Raw genomic sequence first — 17,029 nt, 5'->3', positions numbered from 1 at the left:
CTCGTCTGTCGGTCGGCCTGACAAGACAAACGTTCAGGTATAGCTGCCTCTCTTCTCCTTCTCTAACCTCAGATTCTCACTCGCTCGCTTCCTTATCAGCTGATTTAAGACTTTTTAACACGATTCTCTAAGTTTGATTTATTTGCTTATTTACCTATAAAATAAAATCGTTTTCATTTATTCTTTTATTTCTGACTTTTCACACAATGAACGACATAACAGACATGAAGCATGAACCTGTAAATGACAAACAAATATTTAATTAGATGAATAAAAAAGCAAAGACAAATGGGGAAAATAAATGAAATAAACAGAAAGCAAATAAAATGGGGTTTAATATGTTCTGTGCTATTATAGTTATAAGTTGGAGCATGTGCAGAGAAATAATCTCAACATTTCTGATTTTGATCAAAGTTGGTTTGGTTTTATAAACAAATTTGTAAAACATTTTTCCTGTTTGCCACTAACTCATAATTGTGTCGACTCATAATTTTTTACTGAGGTAAAGTATTGGACTAATCTCTAATAATTGTATTATATTGTTTTTATTTGTTTCTGTAGTTGTGATAACCTAACTTACAATAAATTGCAAAGTCAAATTTAAATTAAAATATAAATTTTAAAACAATAAAATGTGATAAGAATAATAATCATCTGAAAATAATTGATTAAACGTGGATATAAATATTTGCAGTAAATATGTGAATATTTCTTCTGGATTTTTTATTTAACTTTTGCTTTTTAATTTCCTTAACCATTAAAGCAATTAATAAATATTAGTGGAACTCAATATACTGTATTTACCAGAGTAAAGCACACAGAAACAAAAATAAAATGCATATAAATTGTATATAAACATTCTGATAGAAGCTAAATTCCAATATTTACAGAAAGTTATTGCTTGTCTGCATCAGCTGATAAGAGTCGGAGGCGCTCACTGAACTGAACACATTCAGTCAGAAACGACGAGCTCTGAATGCATTTCATTTACTTCCTGTTTGTGACGAGCTTTGCATTATTGACGTGTGTGTCTGTGTGCAGGGAAGGGGCGAGAAAGGCAGTTTACTCTAAACTGAAGCTAAATGCTAATCGCTAACAGCTGGGTTTCTGATCAGGCTGTCAGGAAAACCAAACGCCGAGTTTGGAGAACGTTTTCCGTTTGAGCTTTATTGATGCAAAGCCGCTTCGTTTCCGTCCCAGTTCCTCCGATCCCGTGGTCATCCCAGGATCTCCTGCAGCTTCATGATTTGTTTTCGTTTCATGTTTCATGATCAGTCTGTTGCTCTTTGCTTTTTTTCTTTTCCTCCTGCTTGATTTTACCCCTGATGTCCCATTCTGTCTCTAATCTCTTTCATTTTCTCAAACTCTCATAATTCCCTGCCTTTATTCTAATGTTCCTGTTAATTTTCTCCCACATTTCCGCTCAGATCACCATCAACCGGGGCGAGGAGTGTGTGCTGGAGGACAACTCCCAGCGGACCAAGTGGAAGGTGATCAGCCCGACTGGGAATGAAGCCATGGTTCCCTCCGTGTGCTTCTCCGTCCCTCCCCCCAACCAGGAGGCCATCGACACGTCCAGCAGGTCAGACTCAAACTCTACGGCTTTTATGAAACGCCTAACTTCTATTGCATCAACATGACGAGCCGCAGTTTATCCTGTTATCTGAATAAAATTACAAATAAATCATCCCATGGCTGCAAATGGCCCTCAGACCAGAGGTGTTGCACTAACTGCTCGTCACAAGAAACACTTTTAATCAGTTAAAAGAAGAAAAAACGATTTTTTTAGGTAAATAAAAACAGAGTTGTCTTATTTATAAAGTTGGTTTAAACATGCTCAATACACATCTTTAATAAGATTTTAAAGAACAATTAACCGTGTAAAGGGACGACTGCGTGTTTTTGAGCAGCTGAGGGCTTCGGCAGCGTCGCGTTGACTGTTTCCTGTCTCCTCAGGGCGGAGCAGCTCTACCAGAAGGTGATGTCTCTGTGGCATCAGCTGCATGTGAACATGAAGAGCGTGGTCACGTGGCACTACGTCCTCAAAGACATCCGGTCCATCTCCGGCTGGACTCTGGACTCGGTGAGTCTCTCACACATCTCCTCAGAAAGTCCCAGGCTTTTAATCTGAAGGTCTCACCTCCGTTCTCCGCCTGTTTCCTGCGTCAGGTTCGCAGTCAGAGTCCGTCGGAGCGGCAGCAGCTGCTGGACCACATGGCGTCCCAGCTGGCCGACTTCCTGTCCGACAGCAGGGAGAGTTCGCTGTTCACGGCGGCCGAGAGACGGGAGCTGGAGCGGGACGCTCAGCAGGCGCAGCAGCACTGCCAGGACCTGCTGCGCCACATGGAGACAGGTGGGGGCGCCACCGAGCAAAACGGTTTACGTTCACACAGAAACGACCCAAGAACTACCACATCTTTTCACCCAACGTCATCTTGAGTTTTATTAACACGACATTTAAAAGTAGTTCAACTTCTCAGTCTCCTGGCACCATGTTTAGTCACTAACAGGAAGTCACGGATGTTTGGAGCAATCTGATTGGCTGATGTAGAATAGAATATATTTTATTGATTCCCAAGGGAAATTGCTTGTTACTTCATTCAAGGTGTTAAATATTGTTAAATCCAAATATAACCATAAGGAAAGATATAAGATTTATGATTTCGTGACCATAATGTTGGCTCTGATTGCTGAATAAACTTTAGAATCGATCCAGAGACGTCCATTATGCTGTGGGACGTTTACGTTCTTCTTCTGCACTTCAGAAAACCTTTCCTACAGAAATCTGATTCCATTTGGGTTTAATTATTAGCATGACCGACCAGAAAATCAGATTTCAGCCAGACATGAGTTGATATGAGTTTCTGACCAGTGGTTCTGTTTCTGCGCAGCGGAGAAAGACGAGTCGGTGTCGCGGTCGTACCTGTCGGAGCTGCAGGACGTCGCGCTGCGTCTGGACGAGGCCGAGCGCCGGCTGACCAGGGCCATCGAGACTCCGCCTCCCAGCCGGCTGTCCAGCGCCGACTTGGACAACACGCTGCAGATCGCAGAGCAAGAGGTCAGTCTGAGCGCCACCTGCTGGGGGAGAACAGCAACTACACCTGTTAATGTTGTAGACACTGGAGGCCCTTCCTGTGTAGGAAAAGTGGATCAAATGTCTGTTCAATTGGTTTTATAAATCAGGAATTAAAGAGTTTAAGGTTCAAAAAGAGTTTTTGTAAATTTGCACTTGGGAATGTTTTCTTTCAAAGTTTGCATCGTTTTAAGTTTTATTTTAAATAATTGTTTTTAGGTGTAATTAAAATAAATTCAGTATTTATTTGAAGAAAATAATGAGAGAAAACTGAAACGTTTATTTTCCTGTTTTCTCCAGAAGCTGCAGTCTGAGCTGGACTCGCTGCGCTGCGGTCTGGGCGACGTGTCGCGGCGCTGCGTCCGGTTCTTCGAGGAGAAGCCGTCGTCCTCCAGCGTTCCCGTCCTGCGCTCGCAGCTCGGTCAGGCCGTGGAGCGAACCGACAGGCTGCACCACCTGTCAGCGCTCTACCTGGAGAAGTTAGTGAGCCTTTTTATTCACTCAGGATTAGTTTGAAACGTTTTGCTTCCTCGTTAATTGAAATGTTTGTACGTTTTTCACCCGTTCAGGTTAAAAACGGTCGCCGTTTTGATGCGGAGCCTGGATGAAGCGGAGAGCCAGGTCAGGAAGTACGAGAGCAGGCTGAGCGAGGAGGACGTCGTTCCAGCCGACACCAACGCCATCCAGAACCTCAGAGACCAGCTGGGGGTAAAAACTGGTTCAGACGCTTCATAGCTGCAGCTAACGATTATTTTATCTATTGATTCATCCTGCAGATTTTTTATTTGACATTAAAAAAAGCATTAAAAAATCCAAATAAACAATTCACTTCCTTTTTTAAAATAAAAAAATATTTTTTTGTTTAAATTGCAATAACAGGATTTCTTTATCGTTGCATCATTTGTAGCAAGTGATGAATTTGCATCTTTCCAATGTCCAGCAGCGCCCTCTGCTGGACTTAACATTATATTTCACATTAACGGATTAATAGCTGGAATCTTAGAAGATGAGATTGTTTTTAATATAATCTGAACCGGGTGAAGATGGAACATATTTACAGACAAAGAAGGTTTTAATGTGTTCTAAATGCAAAATATATATATATTTTTGTACAGTTTTGGCTTAATTACTGATGTTCTTTAAGCAAATGACCTTTATTTGAGTCCTTATACTCCAATTAATAATCGATTATTAAATTAGTTGACTATTATTTCAATAATCAATTAATCATGTTTAATCAGATTAATTTTCTCTGCCTTATCTACAATAAACCAGTTTACAGACGTTTCTACTGCCAGGAGTTTATTTTATCACATTCGTTGTTTTTTATTGTAAGGAAAAAGCTATTGGACTCTTATTTATTTATTTATTATAAAGTTTATCCTGAAATTTTGACTAATCGTTGCCACAATAAATTCCACCTAATGATTTTTAAAAGCCCCCCAATAACTGTCCTAATCTTGCAATTTTCTAAACAGTTTGTTTGAGAGTATGAACAGATATTGATACATTTGCAAATATCACACATAAAAATCACCTTTTGATGAGACTTGTGTCCTAACGAAGCACAAACCAATGAGGATGTTTTTCAGGAGCAATATTTGTGTTTGTTTGGACTCATAAAGTCACCTAAAAAAATTGGAATAATTAGTTATTTTGTTACTTTTGTTCTCATCATGATGACACTTCAAAATGTCGTGATAAGTCCATTATTTCAATAATCGATTGATCCTATTAATTGTTTCAGCCCTGAAGCGTATTTATCACGTTGTCGTTCCTTGACGTCGTCTTGTCGTTCTTTAGCGGTGGCAGGCGGAGCTGTCAGAACAAGAGGAGACCTTCCAGGCCCTGCAGGTCCAACTGGGCCGGGCCAAAGAGGCGGGAGCCGAGCTGGGGAAGCTGCATGTGGACCGCAGCCCCGAGCTGGAGCGCTACCAGGAGAGAGCCAATCAGATGGCAGAGAGGTGGAGCGGCGTCAAGCGGCAAACGGAAACACGGTAGGCGGCTCTGACTGCTGCAGAGGTTTCCTTCTGCTGGGTTTGAAATAATTAGGATTCCTTCTGGATTCCTGCAGGCGGTCGGACCTGGAGGTTCTGGGCTTGGCGCTGCAGCAATACCGGCAGAACCACTCGGCTCTGATCCGGTGGATCGAAGAGACGACGGAGAGGCAGGAGAGCGCCCAGGCCGGACAGACGGACAGCAGGGCGCTGTCAGAGCAGCTGGCCCAGCAGACGGTCCGTTCACCTCGCCTCCGAGCGCCGCCGGCGCCACCGGGCCGTCGGCTAACCTTTGTCATGGTTACCTGTGTTTTCAGGCGCTGGTGGCTGAAATCGAGCAGAACCAGACCAAACTAGACGAGTGCCAGACCTACTCCAAACAGTACTGCACCTCCGTCAAGGTGAGAATTCGTCCGTCCGTCAGATGAGCCTGTTTTACTTGTCAGTAAATTCCCATGATGCATTTCTTCTGTAGGATTATGAGATGCAGCTGATGACCTACAGGGCGTTTGTGGAGTCGACGCATAAATCCCCAGTGAAGAGGAGGAGGATGCACTCTTCGTCTGACGCCATCACTCAGGAGGTAATGAGTCGTTCTAGGTACAATCAATACGTATTATTGTATTGATTACATATTGATATTACCTGAAGTTTCCCCGGTGAGTCGTTGTTTTCTGGTGAATTTGTTTCCAGTTCATGGATTTGCGGACGCGCTACACGGCGTTGGTGACGCTGACCACCCAGCATGTGAAGTACATCAGTGACGCCCTGAGGAGACTGGAGGAGGAGGAGGTCCGACCCGTTTTTACCCCAGTGTCCAATCCGATCCATTTGCATCTCATGCTAACACTTCCTCTTCTCATCCCTCCATCTCTGCAGAAAGAGGTGGAGGAGGAGAAGCAGGCCAGGGTGGGCCAGGTTTCAGAGCTGCTGGGCTGGGTCAAAGGTCTGCAGGGTCGGACCGGCGGCCCCAGCGCAGAGTCGTCGCTGGCGGCACAGCAGGTAGCTCCCGGCGCCGTAGCGGTGAAATGTTGTCTGGAAATGGCTGCTGATCCGATCTTCATGTGTTTCCTCTGAAGGCCATCAGCGAACAGCTGGCGGGGAGGAAGGAGCAGGTGGCCGAGGCCATGCGCAGCACGCAGGGCTTCCTCTGCTCCAAACAGGCCAGCAAGTACGATCAATAATCAGCTATAATCACATGATGGATTAAAATTAGCTCAGTCATTTCCATTCTGATTAGTATGTTTAGTTTACAGACTTCATAATCCTTTTATTTTCAATCTTTGTGGTTTTTATTTCTTCTTTTATTTATTTTTTTGGGTTGTTGTTTTGTAATAGATCTAAAGTTTATTTGTCTTTCAGATTGTAAATGTGCATTATTATCATTAAATTAGTTAAAAGTGGTACCAAAACGACAATGTTATCGTTTATCGCAATTATTTCTGGGTCAGTTTATCATTCAGCTAAAGTGATTATTTGTTATTGTGACAGGCCTAAATGACACACAGCCTTAAAATGTCTTAAATTAATTTTATAAATTAAGTTGGTCTTACATTTTGTCTTGGCAGGACTATTTAACCTGGCATATATAATATTTACTTTTCTGTCAGGAAAAAGCTTAAGTCACACTCAGACGGTTGAGGCTAATGCTAACCAGCTGCAGATATATCCTTGCTAGCTAACTGCTCTTTTCAGTAATGCTGTAAGTCTAAAAAGCTGATATTTGCAGGTTAACTAATTTATCCTCCAGCTACTCTAGTACCTGTAGTCATTGTCCAGGTTTGGAAAGTGAGCAAAAAGTTTATCTGCCTCATTTCTCTACAGTTTGAGTTTTTTGCTGCTTTGAAACCTCAGTATCGTTATTAGATGATGATTTTCTTTCCACTGTAGCACAGAAAACACATTTTAACTGTTTTATTTTGCATGCAGAAACATTTCTGTAACTCTTGGTCCTGCTGTTGTTCCAGGTTGTCCCCGGAGGAGCGCGCCGCAGTGGAGGCTCAGCTGGACGAACTGACGGCCACCTACAACCAGCTTCTGGACAGCTCCACCCAGCAGCTGCAGCAGCTGGAGCAGCAGCTGGCCAGAGAGCAGGAGAGAAAGGTAGATGTGCTGAAAGCGAGGCGGAGAGGCTTATGACAGAACCGTGCTCCGGTTAGGGCAGATTCAGGAGAAATTACTGAGGTTCTTTTAAAATCACGTGGCTTTGAGTCTCAACACGCTTGCAGGCTAATGTTGAGTTTGTGGTTCGGCGAGAGTCTGTGTGTCAGCATGTTGTGTGTTTACAAAGAAAACACCGCCATTGATTCGGTTTAACAAACATCACAGACGCTGTTCAGACACGACCGGAGGATTCGAAGCTGAGGAAGAAATTTAAGATCCACCAGGTTTTATCTGGATGACGGAGTCTGAACCGCGTCTCTGCATGGAGTGATCCATCCTCACCTCATGAAAAACCCGCAGTCCTTCCTTTAACTGCCAGATAGTTTCACCATCATTACCATCATCATCATCATCATCATCATCAGAAAGCAAACACATGCTGAGCTGCTAACATCCAGGGCCTGAGTGGTGCAGCAGTAGATGCTCCAGTCATGACAGCAGTAAAACTCTGCAAAAACACAAAATCCCACCAGGTAGTCGAGTTCTAACATCTTGTTACACTTGGAATAAGAGATTATATTGATTAAAAAGGGCTAGTTAATGGCAGATTAGTTCACTTATAAGTAAGCATAGCAACAGTATAAATTACTTTATTTTTAAAACATTTGTAAAGTAAAATAAAGTACTAGTTATCAAATGTTTGATGAAAACTACTTTATCAAATTAGTACGTTTCTAGTTTTGAAACTAATAGAAAAGTATTAGTTTACCAGTTTTCTTCAAAACTAGTACTTTTGATCAAATGTTACTCTTCATCAAAACTGCTATTTAAAAAAAACCTAGTGCTTTTTCTATCAATATTAAGGAACCATTGACTTAAAACAAGCTCATATATCCTAATGAAAAGTTATTTGTAAGTCAGTTTTGTCTTATTTCAAATGTAAGATATTTGCACTACAAACTAGACAAACATACTTGGTGATGTTTTGTTTTTGCAGTATAAAAGCAGCAGAGTGATGCATCATTAGAAAGTTGATGCATCAGAGTAGAAACACCTTCACCGTCATTTCTGTTGCTGCGCAGTAGAAAACCTGAAACACCAGCATAAAGTCAAAGCTTCCTGCTTATGTTTATCCGTGTATGTGTTTAAATCTGTTCGTCTCCTGGTGTTTGCAGTTTGTTGCATCAGCCATAATCAGTTAGAATATGTTTGAGAATGTACTTCTGTTGATTTTTAAGAAAGTTTCTTAAAAGTCAAAGCTTCCTGCTTACGTTTATCCATGTATGTGTTTAAATCTGTGAAGTGTTTGTCTCCTGTTGTTAGCAGTTTGATGCATCAATCACAATCGAATCGAATGTGTTTGAGAATTTAGTTCCTGGGTGATTTTTAAGGAAATTTCTTGCAGTGAGTCAGTGCACCTGAAGGCCAGCTGTGCAAGGCACCAACAAAAATACTCACCTCACCATTTGAGCATGTTGTGTCCAGATCACAAGAGTGTGTGTGTGTGTGCGTGAGAATGGCATTTTATGTTTCTTCTAATGCATTTTATTAATGTGTGAAACTTTAAACCAGCGTTTGTGCTTGAAACTCACTAACAGCTGCCAGAGGAGAAATGTGGACATCACAAGCCGAGGATCAGAGAGAGAAATGGAAACTGAGGAGAGTTTTTAGGAATCAGTTCAGGGAGCAATCAAGGCCAGATGTTTTATAGCTTTATCGTTCTCCAGGTATCTGTCTAAGCTTAGTGTTTAAAAGATCAGAAGAATGCAGGGTCATGTCAGTGTGGAGGAGCTAACATGCAGAAAGCTAACAATCAGCTTGTCAGCTGTCTCGCCTCGCTCTGCCGAGCCGCACCGAGACGAGCCCGGACGGTAAGTAGCGCTCGCTTTCTCTCTTACTGGTGCCTCTTAATTTAAACAGCTTTTGTTCTTCTTCTTCCTCTGATTTGGTCTCTTCTTTTCTTCTGTACTTTTTGCATTTCCACTCTGACTTTAACTTCTCCTCATTGTGGGCTTGAATGTTGCATTAATTTTTGTCTTTAAATCCTTAAATTGAATTGAATTAAATACACCCTGTTCAGAAGATACACCTGGCACTGCAGAGAGTGTTTAAATAAATCATTGAAGTACAAAATTAATGCCCTTCAGACCCACAATTGCTTATATGTAAAGTCACTCTAAAGCTTTTTCTGCATGTCTTGGTACAGTTTGCTTCTTGCATGCTTGGTGCTCGATTTAGATTAAGTTCCAACTAAACTGTTTAATACACAGAATTTGTGGCAAGTGGTGGTGGGTCTTTTTTTCTTATTTCATTATAGCTAACTAGTATATTATAACACAATAACAGATTAGTAGTAGTAGCTCTTAGTTTTATTATTTAAATCGGTCTGAACTGCATATCTGTTTCTGTTCTTTTTCAGAACCGAGCTGCCATTGGAGGCGTGATCGACCTGGGCACCGTGGAAACCTTCTCAGTGTTTCAGGCAGCCCAACGGGGTCTCATCGACCAGGACACCTGCAGTGTTCTGCTGGAGGCCCAGCTGGTCACGGGTGGACTCGTCCGACCAGACGCATCGGGGGTTTATTCATTGGATCATGGTCTAACTGAAGGCCTCATTGATGCTCACACCTGTCAGTCACTAGCTGAACTTGAAAGTGCCATGGAGTTGATAAAGGAGTCTGTGGGTGACCAAAAACCTTTGCCCGTAGCTGCAGCCATGGAGTCGGGGTTGATCACAGAAGAGGTTGGACTTCGTATACTTGAACTTCAGATGAACAGTGGTGGACTCAGAGATTCATGTGGGAAAATCATGAGTTTGGAGCAAGCAGAGGATATGAGAGTTTTGCCTTCCAGGATCTTAAACAAGCTTTACTCTAGAATTCAGCACAAAGAGTTGCTCGATCCAAACACAGCTGAAAAGGTCAACATAGAAGAGCTGAAGCTGCGCTGTATTCCTGATGACGACTCAGGTCTCCTCCTCCTTCCTGTCAAACAGCAGCCTGGAGGAACCGTTTGCCTCCGATCTGGAAGAAAAGTTGGCATCTTTCGCGCCGTCCAGGAGGGACTGATTGACCGGGCGGATACCGTGAGGCTTCTCGAGGCCCAGCTGTTCGCCGGTGGCATCACTGACCCACGTTCTAGCCACCGGCTGACAATTGGTGAGGCTGTTCGTCATGGGCTTATGGACCAGGATTTAGCTTGTGCTATGTTAGCACGACAACTGCAGAATGGGGGGATTCTTGACCCGCTCAGTGGGCAACGCCTGGATTTAGAGGAGAGCATTCGCAGGGACCTTCTCTCCCCTCGTTTGGCTCTGTTGGTTCTTGAGTCTCTTTGGACTTTTACAGGACTCCTTTGGCCTGAATCTGGAGAGCTGATGCCCATTGCAGAGGCTCTTCATCAAGGGGTGATATCAGGTGATCTAGCAAGAAACATCTTAAGACAGAGACATGCCATTGGAGGGCTGTACAGTGCAGAAACTCTCAAAGTCTTGCCCCTTAATCAAGCTACAGAAGAAGACCTTGAGCCCGATGTTGTAAGATGTCTCCGAGACATTCATATACCAGACATTCTCTACAACATGAGCCAGTCCGGTACTCCATCTCTAAACCGCCTGAGCTGGGGATCAACCAGCTCCTCTTCTCCGCCTCTATCATCTCCTACAAACATCATGTGGGAAGCTTCACCAACCGATAGGGTCGATCCTGAAGTTCAAGCCAAAGACAAGCTTCTCTTTCACCTCATGACTCACAGCTATGTGGATGCACATTCTGGAAAAAGGCTGGTGCTCCTTGACCAAGATCTGGTGCTTGTAGTTAAAGACTCTTGTTTGGCTGCAGGAGAATCGAGTGAAGACGAGTCATCAAACAAGTTGGCTGGAGATAAACTGCAGACATTGGGCAGTGGGGAAAATGTTAGAATGACAAATGAAGCAGAAGAACACAGTTCTGATCTGGAAACTTCAGTAGATAACACTGAAATGATGAATACAAGTGACGATGGAAAGGGCATTAGACTACCACCGAAGTTACCTGAAACCACAGGCAGAGATGGCCTTTCTGATCCTGAACCTTCTGTTTACACCAAAGTACATAAAGAAAAAGAAGGGTCCAGTTTGCAAAGTGAAATGATTTCATGGAACTATCAAGAAGTAATAAAACACAAAGCCAATGCTGTAGGTGAAACCATTCCTCAACATCTAGAGGTCAAAGATACAATCACAAAAACATCTTTTAAATTGGAGGAAGGCATTAAAAGAGGCACACAGCAGGAACAAATGTCAAAAGTAAAAGAAAGTAAGGAGGTAAATCTGAGAGAGGCTCAAGAACTCAAAGGTACAAAAAGTTCTCCAACCGATTTAGCAAGTGTGTCTGAAACGGATGTTGACTTCAAGGGATCAGAGACTGTAGTTGATGAACCACTGATGGAGGAGCGAGAGGAGAATGCAGAGTTGGAGAGATTGGTCCTGGAGCTCAAACAGGGAGGTCTGATGACAGAGGATGGAGAGAAGCTGCTGCCAGATGAAGCAGTAGCTCAAGGTGTCCTTCCTGGTCATACAGCAGTTAAACTGATGGCTCAGGCAGGCCTGTTTGGGGGATTCCTAGATGCCACCAGTGGGGAGTCGCTGAGCTTGGAGGAAGTGATGCAGGAGGGCTTACTAGATGAAGATCTTATGTGGGGTGTCCTGAAGTCAGATAAAACTCTTGCCGGTGTTGTGGACATCGAGAAAGGTCAGATCTGTGGGGTGAGGGATGCAGCTCAGGCTGGACTCATTGATCCTAACACTGCTGCTCGACTCCTAGAAGCCCAGGTTGCATCTGGAGGGATTGTCGACTTACGTAGGGATAAGAAAGTCTCTGTCACTTTAGCAGCAAACCTGGGTCTAATTGAAGAAGACCAAAGAGAGGAACTGATTGCTCTTGAAAAGGCTTTCAAAGGAAAGGATACAGACTCTGCAACCAGCCTCAGAAAGGCAAGTTTACAGCTGCAGATGGAGGGTGTTGTCGACCCTGAAACCAAGTCTCCAGTTCCTTTAGAACAAGCAATTAAGAAAGGGTTAATTAGATCTGATGAGGCCTATCAGGTGTTGGCAAGACAGGTGGCTGAAGGTGGCATAATCCACCATGCTTCAGGAATGAAACTCTCTGTCTCTGATGCTGTAGATAGAGGACTAGTGGATCGGTCAATAGCTCCGGGGCTTGAGGAACTAGAATGGATCTATCGAGGAAAAATCAGTGCCTCAACCAAACCAGAAGCAATTGCTTTCCAGGCAACAACTGGAGCTATTTTGGATCCTGATAATGGAGTTAAGCTGACACTGTCAGAAGCTGTGTCGAAGGGTCTTCTAGATGACAAGATGGCCACTGAAGTCATGGCTTCTCCGGTGGTAACGCAGGGAACAATTGACCCAAAAACTGCACAGATTGTGCCTTATTCAGAACTTGTAAGTCAGGGTAAGATTGATATTGAAACAGGCAAACGCTTTTTGGAGGTGAAGCCCTTCCAAGGTGTTCAGGATAAGCAAACCTTGGAGACCCTGACCCTCCCTGAGGCTGTTGCTTTGAAGTGGGTTGATCCAGTTCCAGCTGTAAGGTTGCTCCAAAGCCAGGCAGACACTGGTGGGATCATTGATATCTACACTGGAGAGAGGCTCCCACTGCCTGAAGCCTCTGCCAGAGGTTTAGTAAGTGGTGATATGGTCAAAGAAATAGCCACCAACCAGTTTGTCAAAGGAGGTTTGGTTGATCCAGCAACTAGACGGCGAGTGTCAGATCTTAGTGATGCCATCACTTCTCAGCTGTTGACGAGAGACCTGGCTTTGGAGATCCAGGAGACGCTAAAGGAAAACTTTCCAGATGATCATTTTACAACTGTTGTAGCTACTGGGCCAAGAACCGACAGTCCAGCAAACATGTCTGCAAACACTAGGACATCCTCAGGATCTCCATCTTCTGTTAGAGGTTTAGAAGTTACATACAATTATGACGAGACGTTCAGAAGTGAAATTTCAGATCAGTCACTTTTACATCCTGAAGATGAGACGGTAGCAGAAATGGAACCTGAACAGTCAATGGATCTGTTATCCAAGTTTGCATCTAATGTTGAAAAAAGAATCCAGCAAGCCATTCAAGAGATCCTGCCACAAAAACTGGATAATCGTCATCAACAAGAACCGAGTGAAAAAATGGAGACTGAGGGTAAACAAGGGGAGAACTTAACCAGAGGTTCTGTAAAAGAATCTACTCGGGTGATAATCGATCATAGTGAAGAGGTTCAAAAAGAAGATGGCCAGGAGCCAGAAAAAGATGAGTACATGGAGAGTGGACCTACTGAGAGCACAGTAATGGTCCATCGTGGGTCTGAAGATGTGAAGTCAGAAGAAATTATAGTCAACAGAGAAACCAAAGATCCCAGAAGCTTCCCACGGTTTCTAGCAGGGAATGAGGACCTTACATCTTTGCAGGCCAAAAGTAGCACTGATGTGGAGCAGTCAGATCAGTTCTCTGCTTCTACAAGTAAAGAGTCAGACAACAAAAGCAAAAAGAAGAGGAAGAGTAAAAAGAAGGCAAGAGGGAAAGAAGTAGAAACTGAAACTCATCTTCCAGAGATGAAACATGAACTTCAAACTCATCAAATCAGTCCAGAAACCAAGGAGATCCCACAGGTTGCCCCTGTTGCCACAGAAGAAATCACATTAGATGCAAATGTGCAGAAGTCAGATTCCTACATTCCAACTGCTACTGACCCTTCCTCTGACGAGAGAATGGAAAGGACTGAAGAGAAAGTTCAGACTGAAAATGTTTTGGTAGATCAGGAGCAGGAAGAGGTTCTTCTCAGACCAAACACTGAGATGGAGGAAGATGCAACCAGGACAATATTGGGTAGAACTCCAGAGAAGGTTGACATGAGGGTAGAAGAAGAGGAATCAGTGACGGAGCAGGAAGAAGTTTCTCTTAAACCAAACACTGAGATGGAGGAAGATGAAGCTAAAACAATGTTACTAAAGTCGTCACAAGAGGTTTCCAAGCAGGAAGAGGTAAAAAAGGAATCTATGGAGAAGGCTTTGATTGCTGAACAACTGGAAGCACCAGAGGTACAGAAGAGCATAGAAGCAGAATCTCTGACAAAGTCAAGTCTTAAAGAGGATGAAAAAGCAGCCTTGATTCTGAAAGCTAAAGAGAGCATTCTTAAGAAAGTGTTTGAGAAGGGAGTGAGTGATAAACAGGCAGCCCAAGAGCTGGAGGCGCTGAGGAAGAAGAAGCAAAGTAAAACGGGCGATAAGAAGACAGAAACTAAAAGTGAAGAAGGTGACGCTGACAGGAGCAGCTCTGCTCTACAGAAAGACCGTAAAGATCAAGTAACTGTCAAAAAGGACCCTGTGGTGCTGCAGAGGACACCTGGAGATATTCCTGCAGTTACAGAGACGCTGGGAACATCTTCAAGTGAAGACATCAGGGCTAAGCAGAAAGATGTTGAGACTCTTCCAACAGTCTCAAAAAGTAAGAGAAGCAAGAGGAGCAAAAAGCTAAAACCAACTGGAGATAAAGCCGAGATGGAGAAGGCACCCACAGATCTGAAAGATCCAACATACACCACAAAATCTCCTCCTGCACCAGAGTCAGGCGGCACAGTTTTGAAGGAATACTTGAAGGTGAGCACTGATGATGACCAGGCAGCTGGAACAGCTACCAAAAAACCAGAGAGTCTAAAACCAACCAAATATCAGCCTGAATTGGAGAAGGTAAAACCAGATGGGAAAATGGGTTCTGGCCTGAAAGATACAAAAATGATCTCAAAATCTGAGGCAAAGCAACAGCCAGAAAGCAGAATTTTGTCTGACGCCGGGAAGTTGAGCACTGACACTGATGATCATTCAGTTGGTACAACTACCAAAAAACCAGAGAGTATAAAACCAACCAAAGATCAGTCTGAAATGGAGAAGGCACTGTCAGATGTTGAAGAGCCAAAATATACAACAAAATCACCTACTGAATCTAGGTCTGGCAGAAATGTTTTGACTGAAGGCGTGAAGGTGAGCACTGATGATGAGTCAGTTACAAAGGATGAAAAACCAACTGAAGATCAGCCTCAGGTGAGGAAGGTAAAGCCAGATGAGAAAATGGCTTCTGACCTGAAAGGTACAAAAATGATCTCAAAATCTGGTGCAAATCAACAGCCAGAAAGCAGAATTTTGTCTGAAGACCTAAATGTGAGCACTGATACTGATGATCGGTCAACTGGTGCAGCTACCAATAAGACAAAGAGTCTAAAACCAAGCGAGATGGAGAAGGTAACTTCACATTTGAAAGATCCAGAATATACGACAATTTCAGCTGCAGAACCAGAACCGGATGAAAAAGTTTTGACTGAAAACATGAAGGTGAGCACTGATGATCAGTCAGTTGGTGCAACTTCCATGAAGCCTAGAAGTCTGAAACCATCTGAAGATCAGCCTGAAATGGAGAAGGCAACTTCACATCTGAAAGATCCAAAATCAGCTGCAGAACCAGAATTGGACAGCATAGTTTTGACTGAAGACCTGAAGGATATTAATTATCAGTCTATTGTTGAAACTAACAAAAAGTCAAAGAGTCGAGACGATCAGCCAGAGGAGGAGAAGCTAAAACCAGATGAGAAAATGGGTTCTGACCTGAAAGGCATGACAATTACCTCCAAATCTGATGTAAAGCAACAGCCGGAAAGCAGAATTTTATCTGAAGACCTAAAGGTGAGAACTGAAGCTGACGATCAGTCAGTTGGTGCAGCTAGCAAGGAGCCAAAGATGCTAACTAAACATCAGTCTGACGTGGAGAAGTCACTGTCAGTTCTGATAGATCCAAAATATATGACAAAATCAGCTGCAGAACTGGAGTCAAATGGCACAATGTTGACTGAGGATGTGAATGTGAGCACTGATGATGGTCAGTCAGTTGGTGCAGCTAGCAAGGAGCCAAAGAGTGAAAAACCAGCTGAGGATCAGCCTGAGCTGGAGAAGATCACATTCAAAGGAAAAGGAGATTCTGACCTAAAAGACATAAAAACTATCACAAAATCTGGTGTAAAGCAACCAACAGAAAGCACAGTTTTGACTGAACACCTAAAGGTGAGCGCTGATGATGATCCTTCAAAGGGTCTAACTACTAAGGAGCCAAAGAGTGAAAAACCAGCTGAAGATCAGCCTGAGCTGGAGAAAATGACCGATGGAAAAGTGGATTCTGACCTAAAAGATCTAAAAATAACCTCAGGATCTGATGCAAAGCAACCAGAAAGCAGATTATCGTCTAAAGATTTAACTGTGAGCACTGATACTGATGGTCAGTCAGTCGGTGACCCTGCTATACCATCAGATGTTGGTAAAGTCAATCAGAAACACCCTGAAGGAGTCAAAAGTCTCCAAAAAAGTCAGATCAAACTAGCTGCAGAATTACTCTTAGACCAGAGCGACTTGACAGATTTATCTCAGGAGGTTTCTAGCAAACAGGAGAGAAAGTCCTTGGCTCAACCTGCTTCTCTTGACCCACATTCTGAGAAAAGCCAAAGGAAGGAAAACCTGCAGCCACCTGCAGCTGAAAGCTCTGATGTTTCTGAATCTTTAACAAACCTGCAGCGGCATCTGGATTCTCCAGAAACTGCCGCTTTATCTAAAGATGATGCTTCAATTAAATCTGAATCTCTAAAAGTGACTGAGGTGGATCTGAGCAATGAGAGCCTAGAAGACAAAGAAAAAGTTTCCAAGTATCAAGAAACTCTGTCGACCAAAGAGGAAGCACCGTCCACAGGAAGCAAGGTACGATGATGCTCTGTTTAGATTTGACTGCAGATATAAATATCTGTTACTCTTTGGATGTAAAAATGA

At 43.2% G+C, this 17,029-nt stretch overlaps 1 protein-coding gene across 26 annotated transcripts in view; it reads left to right on the top strand.

Moving 5' to 3' along the window:
• Positions 1-17,029, top strand: part of macf1a (microtubule actin crosslinking factor 1a) — a 213,082-nt gene that overhangs the window by 107,371 nt on the left and 88,682 nt on the right. For 15 of the 26 annotated variants that reach the window (XM_081612954.1, XM_081612957.1, XM_081612958.1 and 12 more), the window contains 16 exons: positions 26-37; positions 1,428-1,582; positions 1,957-2,083; positions 2,170-2,353; positions 2,892-3,058; positions 3,374-3,552; positions 3,643-3,781; positions 4,877-5,070; positions 5,148-5,307; positions 5,388-5,471; positions 5,546-5,653; positions 5,764-5,862; positions 5,950-6,072; positions 6,150-6,241; positions 7,038-7,173; positions 9,593-16,960. In XM_081612954.1, the coding sequence (XP_081469080.1) occupies positions 26-37; positions 1,428-1,582; positions 1,957-2,083; positions 2,170-2,353; positions 2,892-3,058; positions 3,374-3,552; positions 3,643-3,781; positions 4,877-5,070; positions 5,148-5,307; positions 5,388-5,471; positions 5,546-5,653; positions 5,764-5,862; positions 5,950-6,072; positions 6,150-6,241; positions 7,038-7,173; positions 9,593-16,960 (9,327 nt within the window). The remainder of the gene's footprint in view (positions 1-25; positions 38-1,427; positions 1,583-1,956; positions 2,084-2,169; positions 2,354-2,891; positions 3,059-3,373; positions 3,553-3,642; positions 3,782-4,876; positions 5,071-5,147; positions 5,308-5,387; positions 5,472-5,545; positions 5,654-5,763; positions 5,863-5,949; positions 6,073-6,149; positions 6,242-7,037; positions 7,174-9,592; positions 16,961-17,029) is intronic. The other 11 variants (XM_081612962.1, XM_081612956.1, XM_081612968.1 and 8 more) reach the window with 2 other exon arrangements.

This window comes from Poecilia reticulata, chromosome 11 (genome assembly GCF_904066995.2).
Source record: "Poecilia reticulata chromosome 11, P_reticulata-male-v2, whole genome shotgun sequence".
Taxonomy (NCBI): domain Eukaryota; kingdom Metazoa; phylum Chordata; class Actinopteri; order Cyprinodontiformes; family Poeciliidae; genus Poecilia; species Poecilia reticulata.
This window is presented reverse-complemented; position numbering and strand designations above follow the sequence as displayed.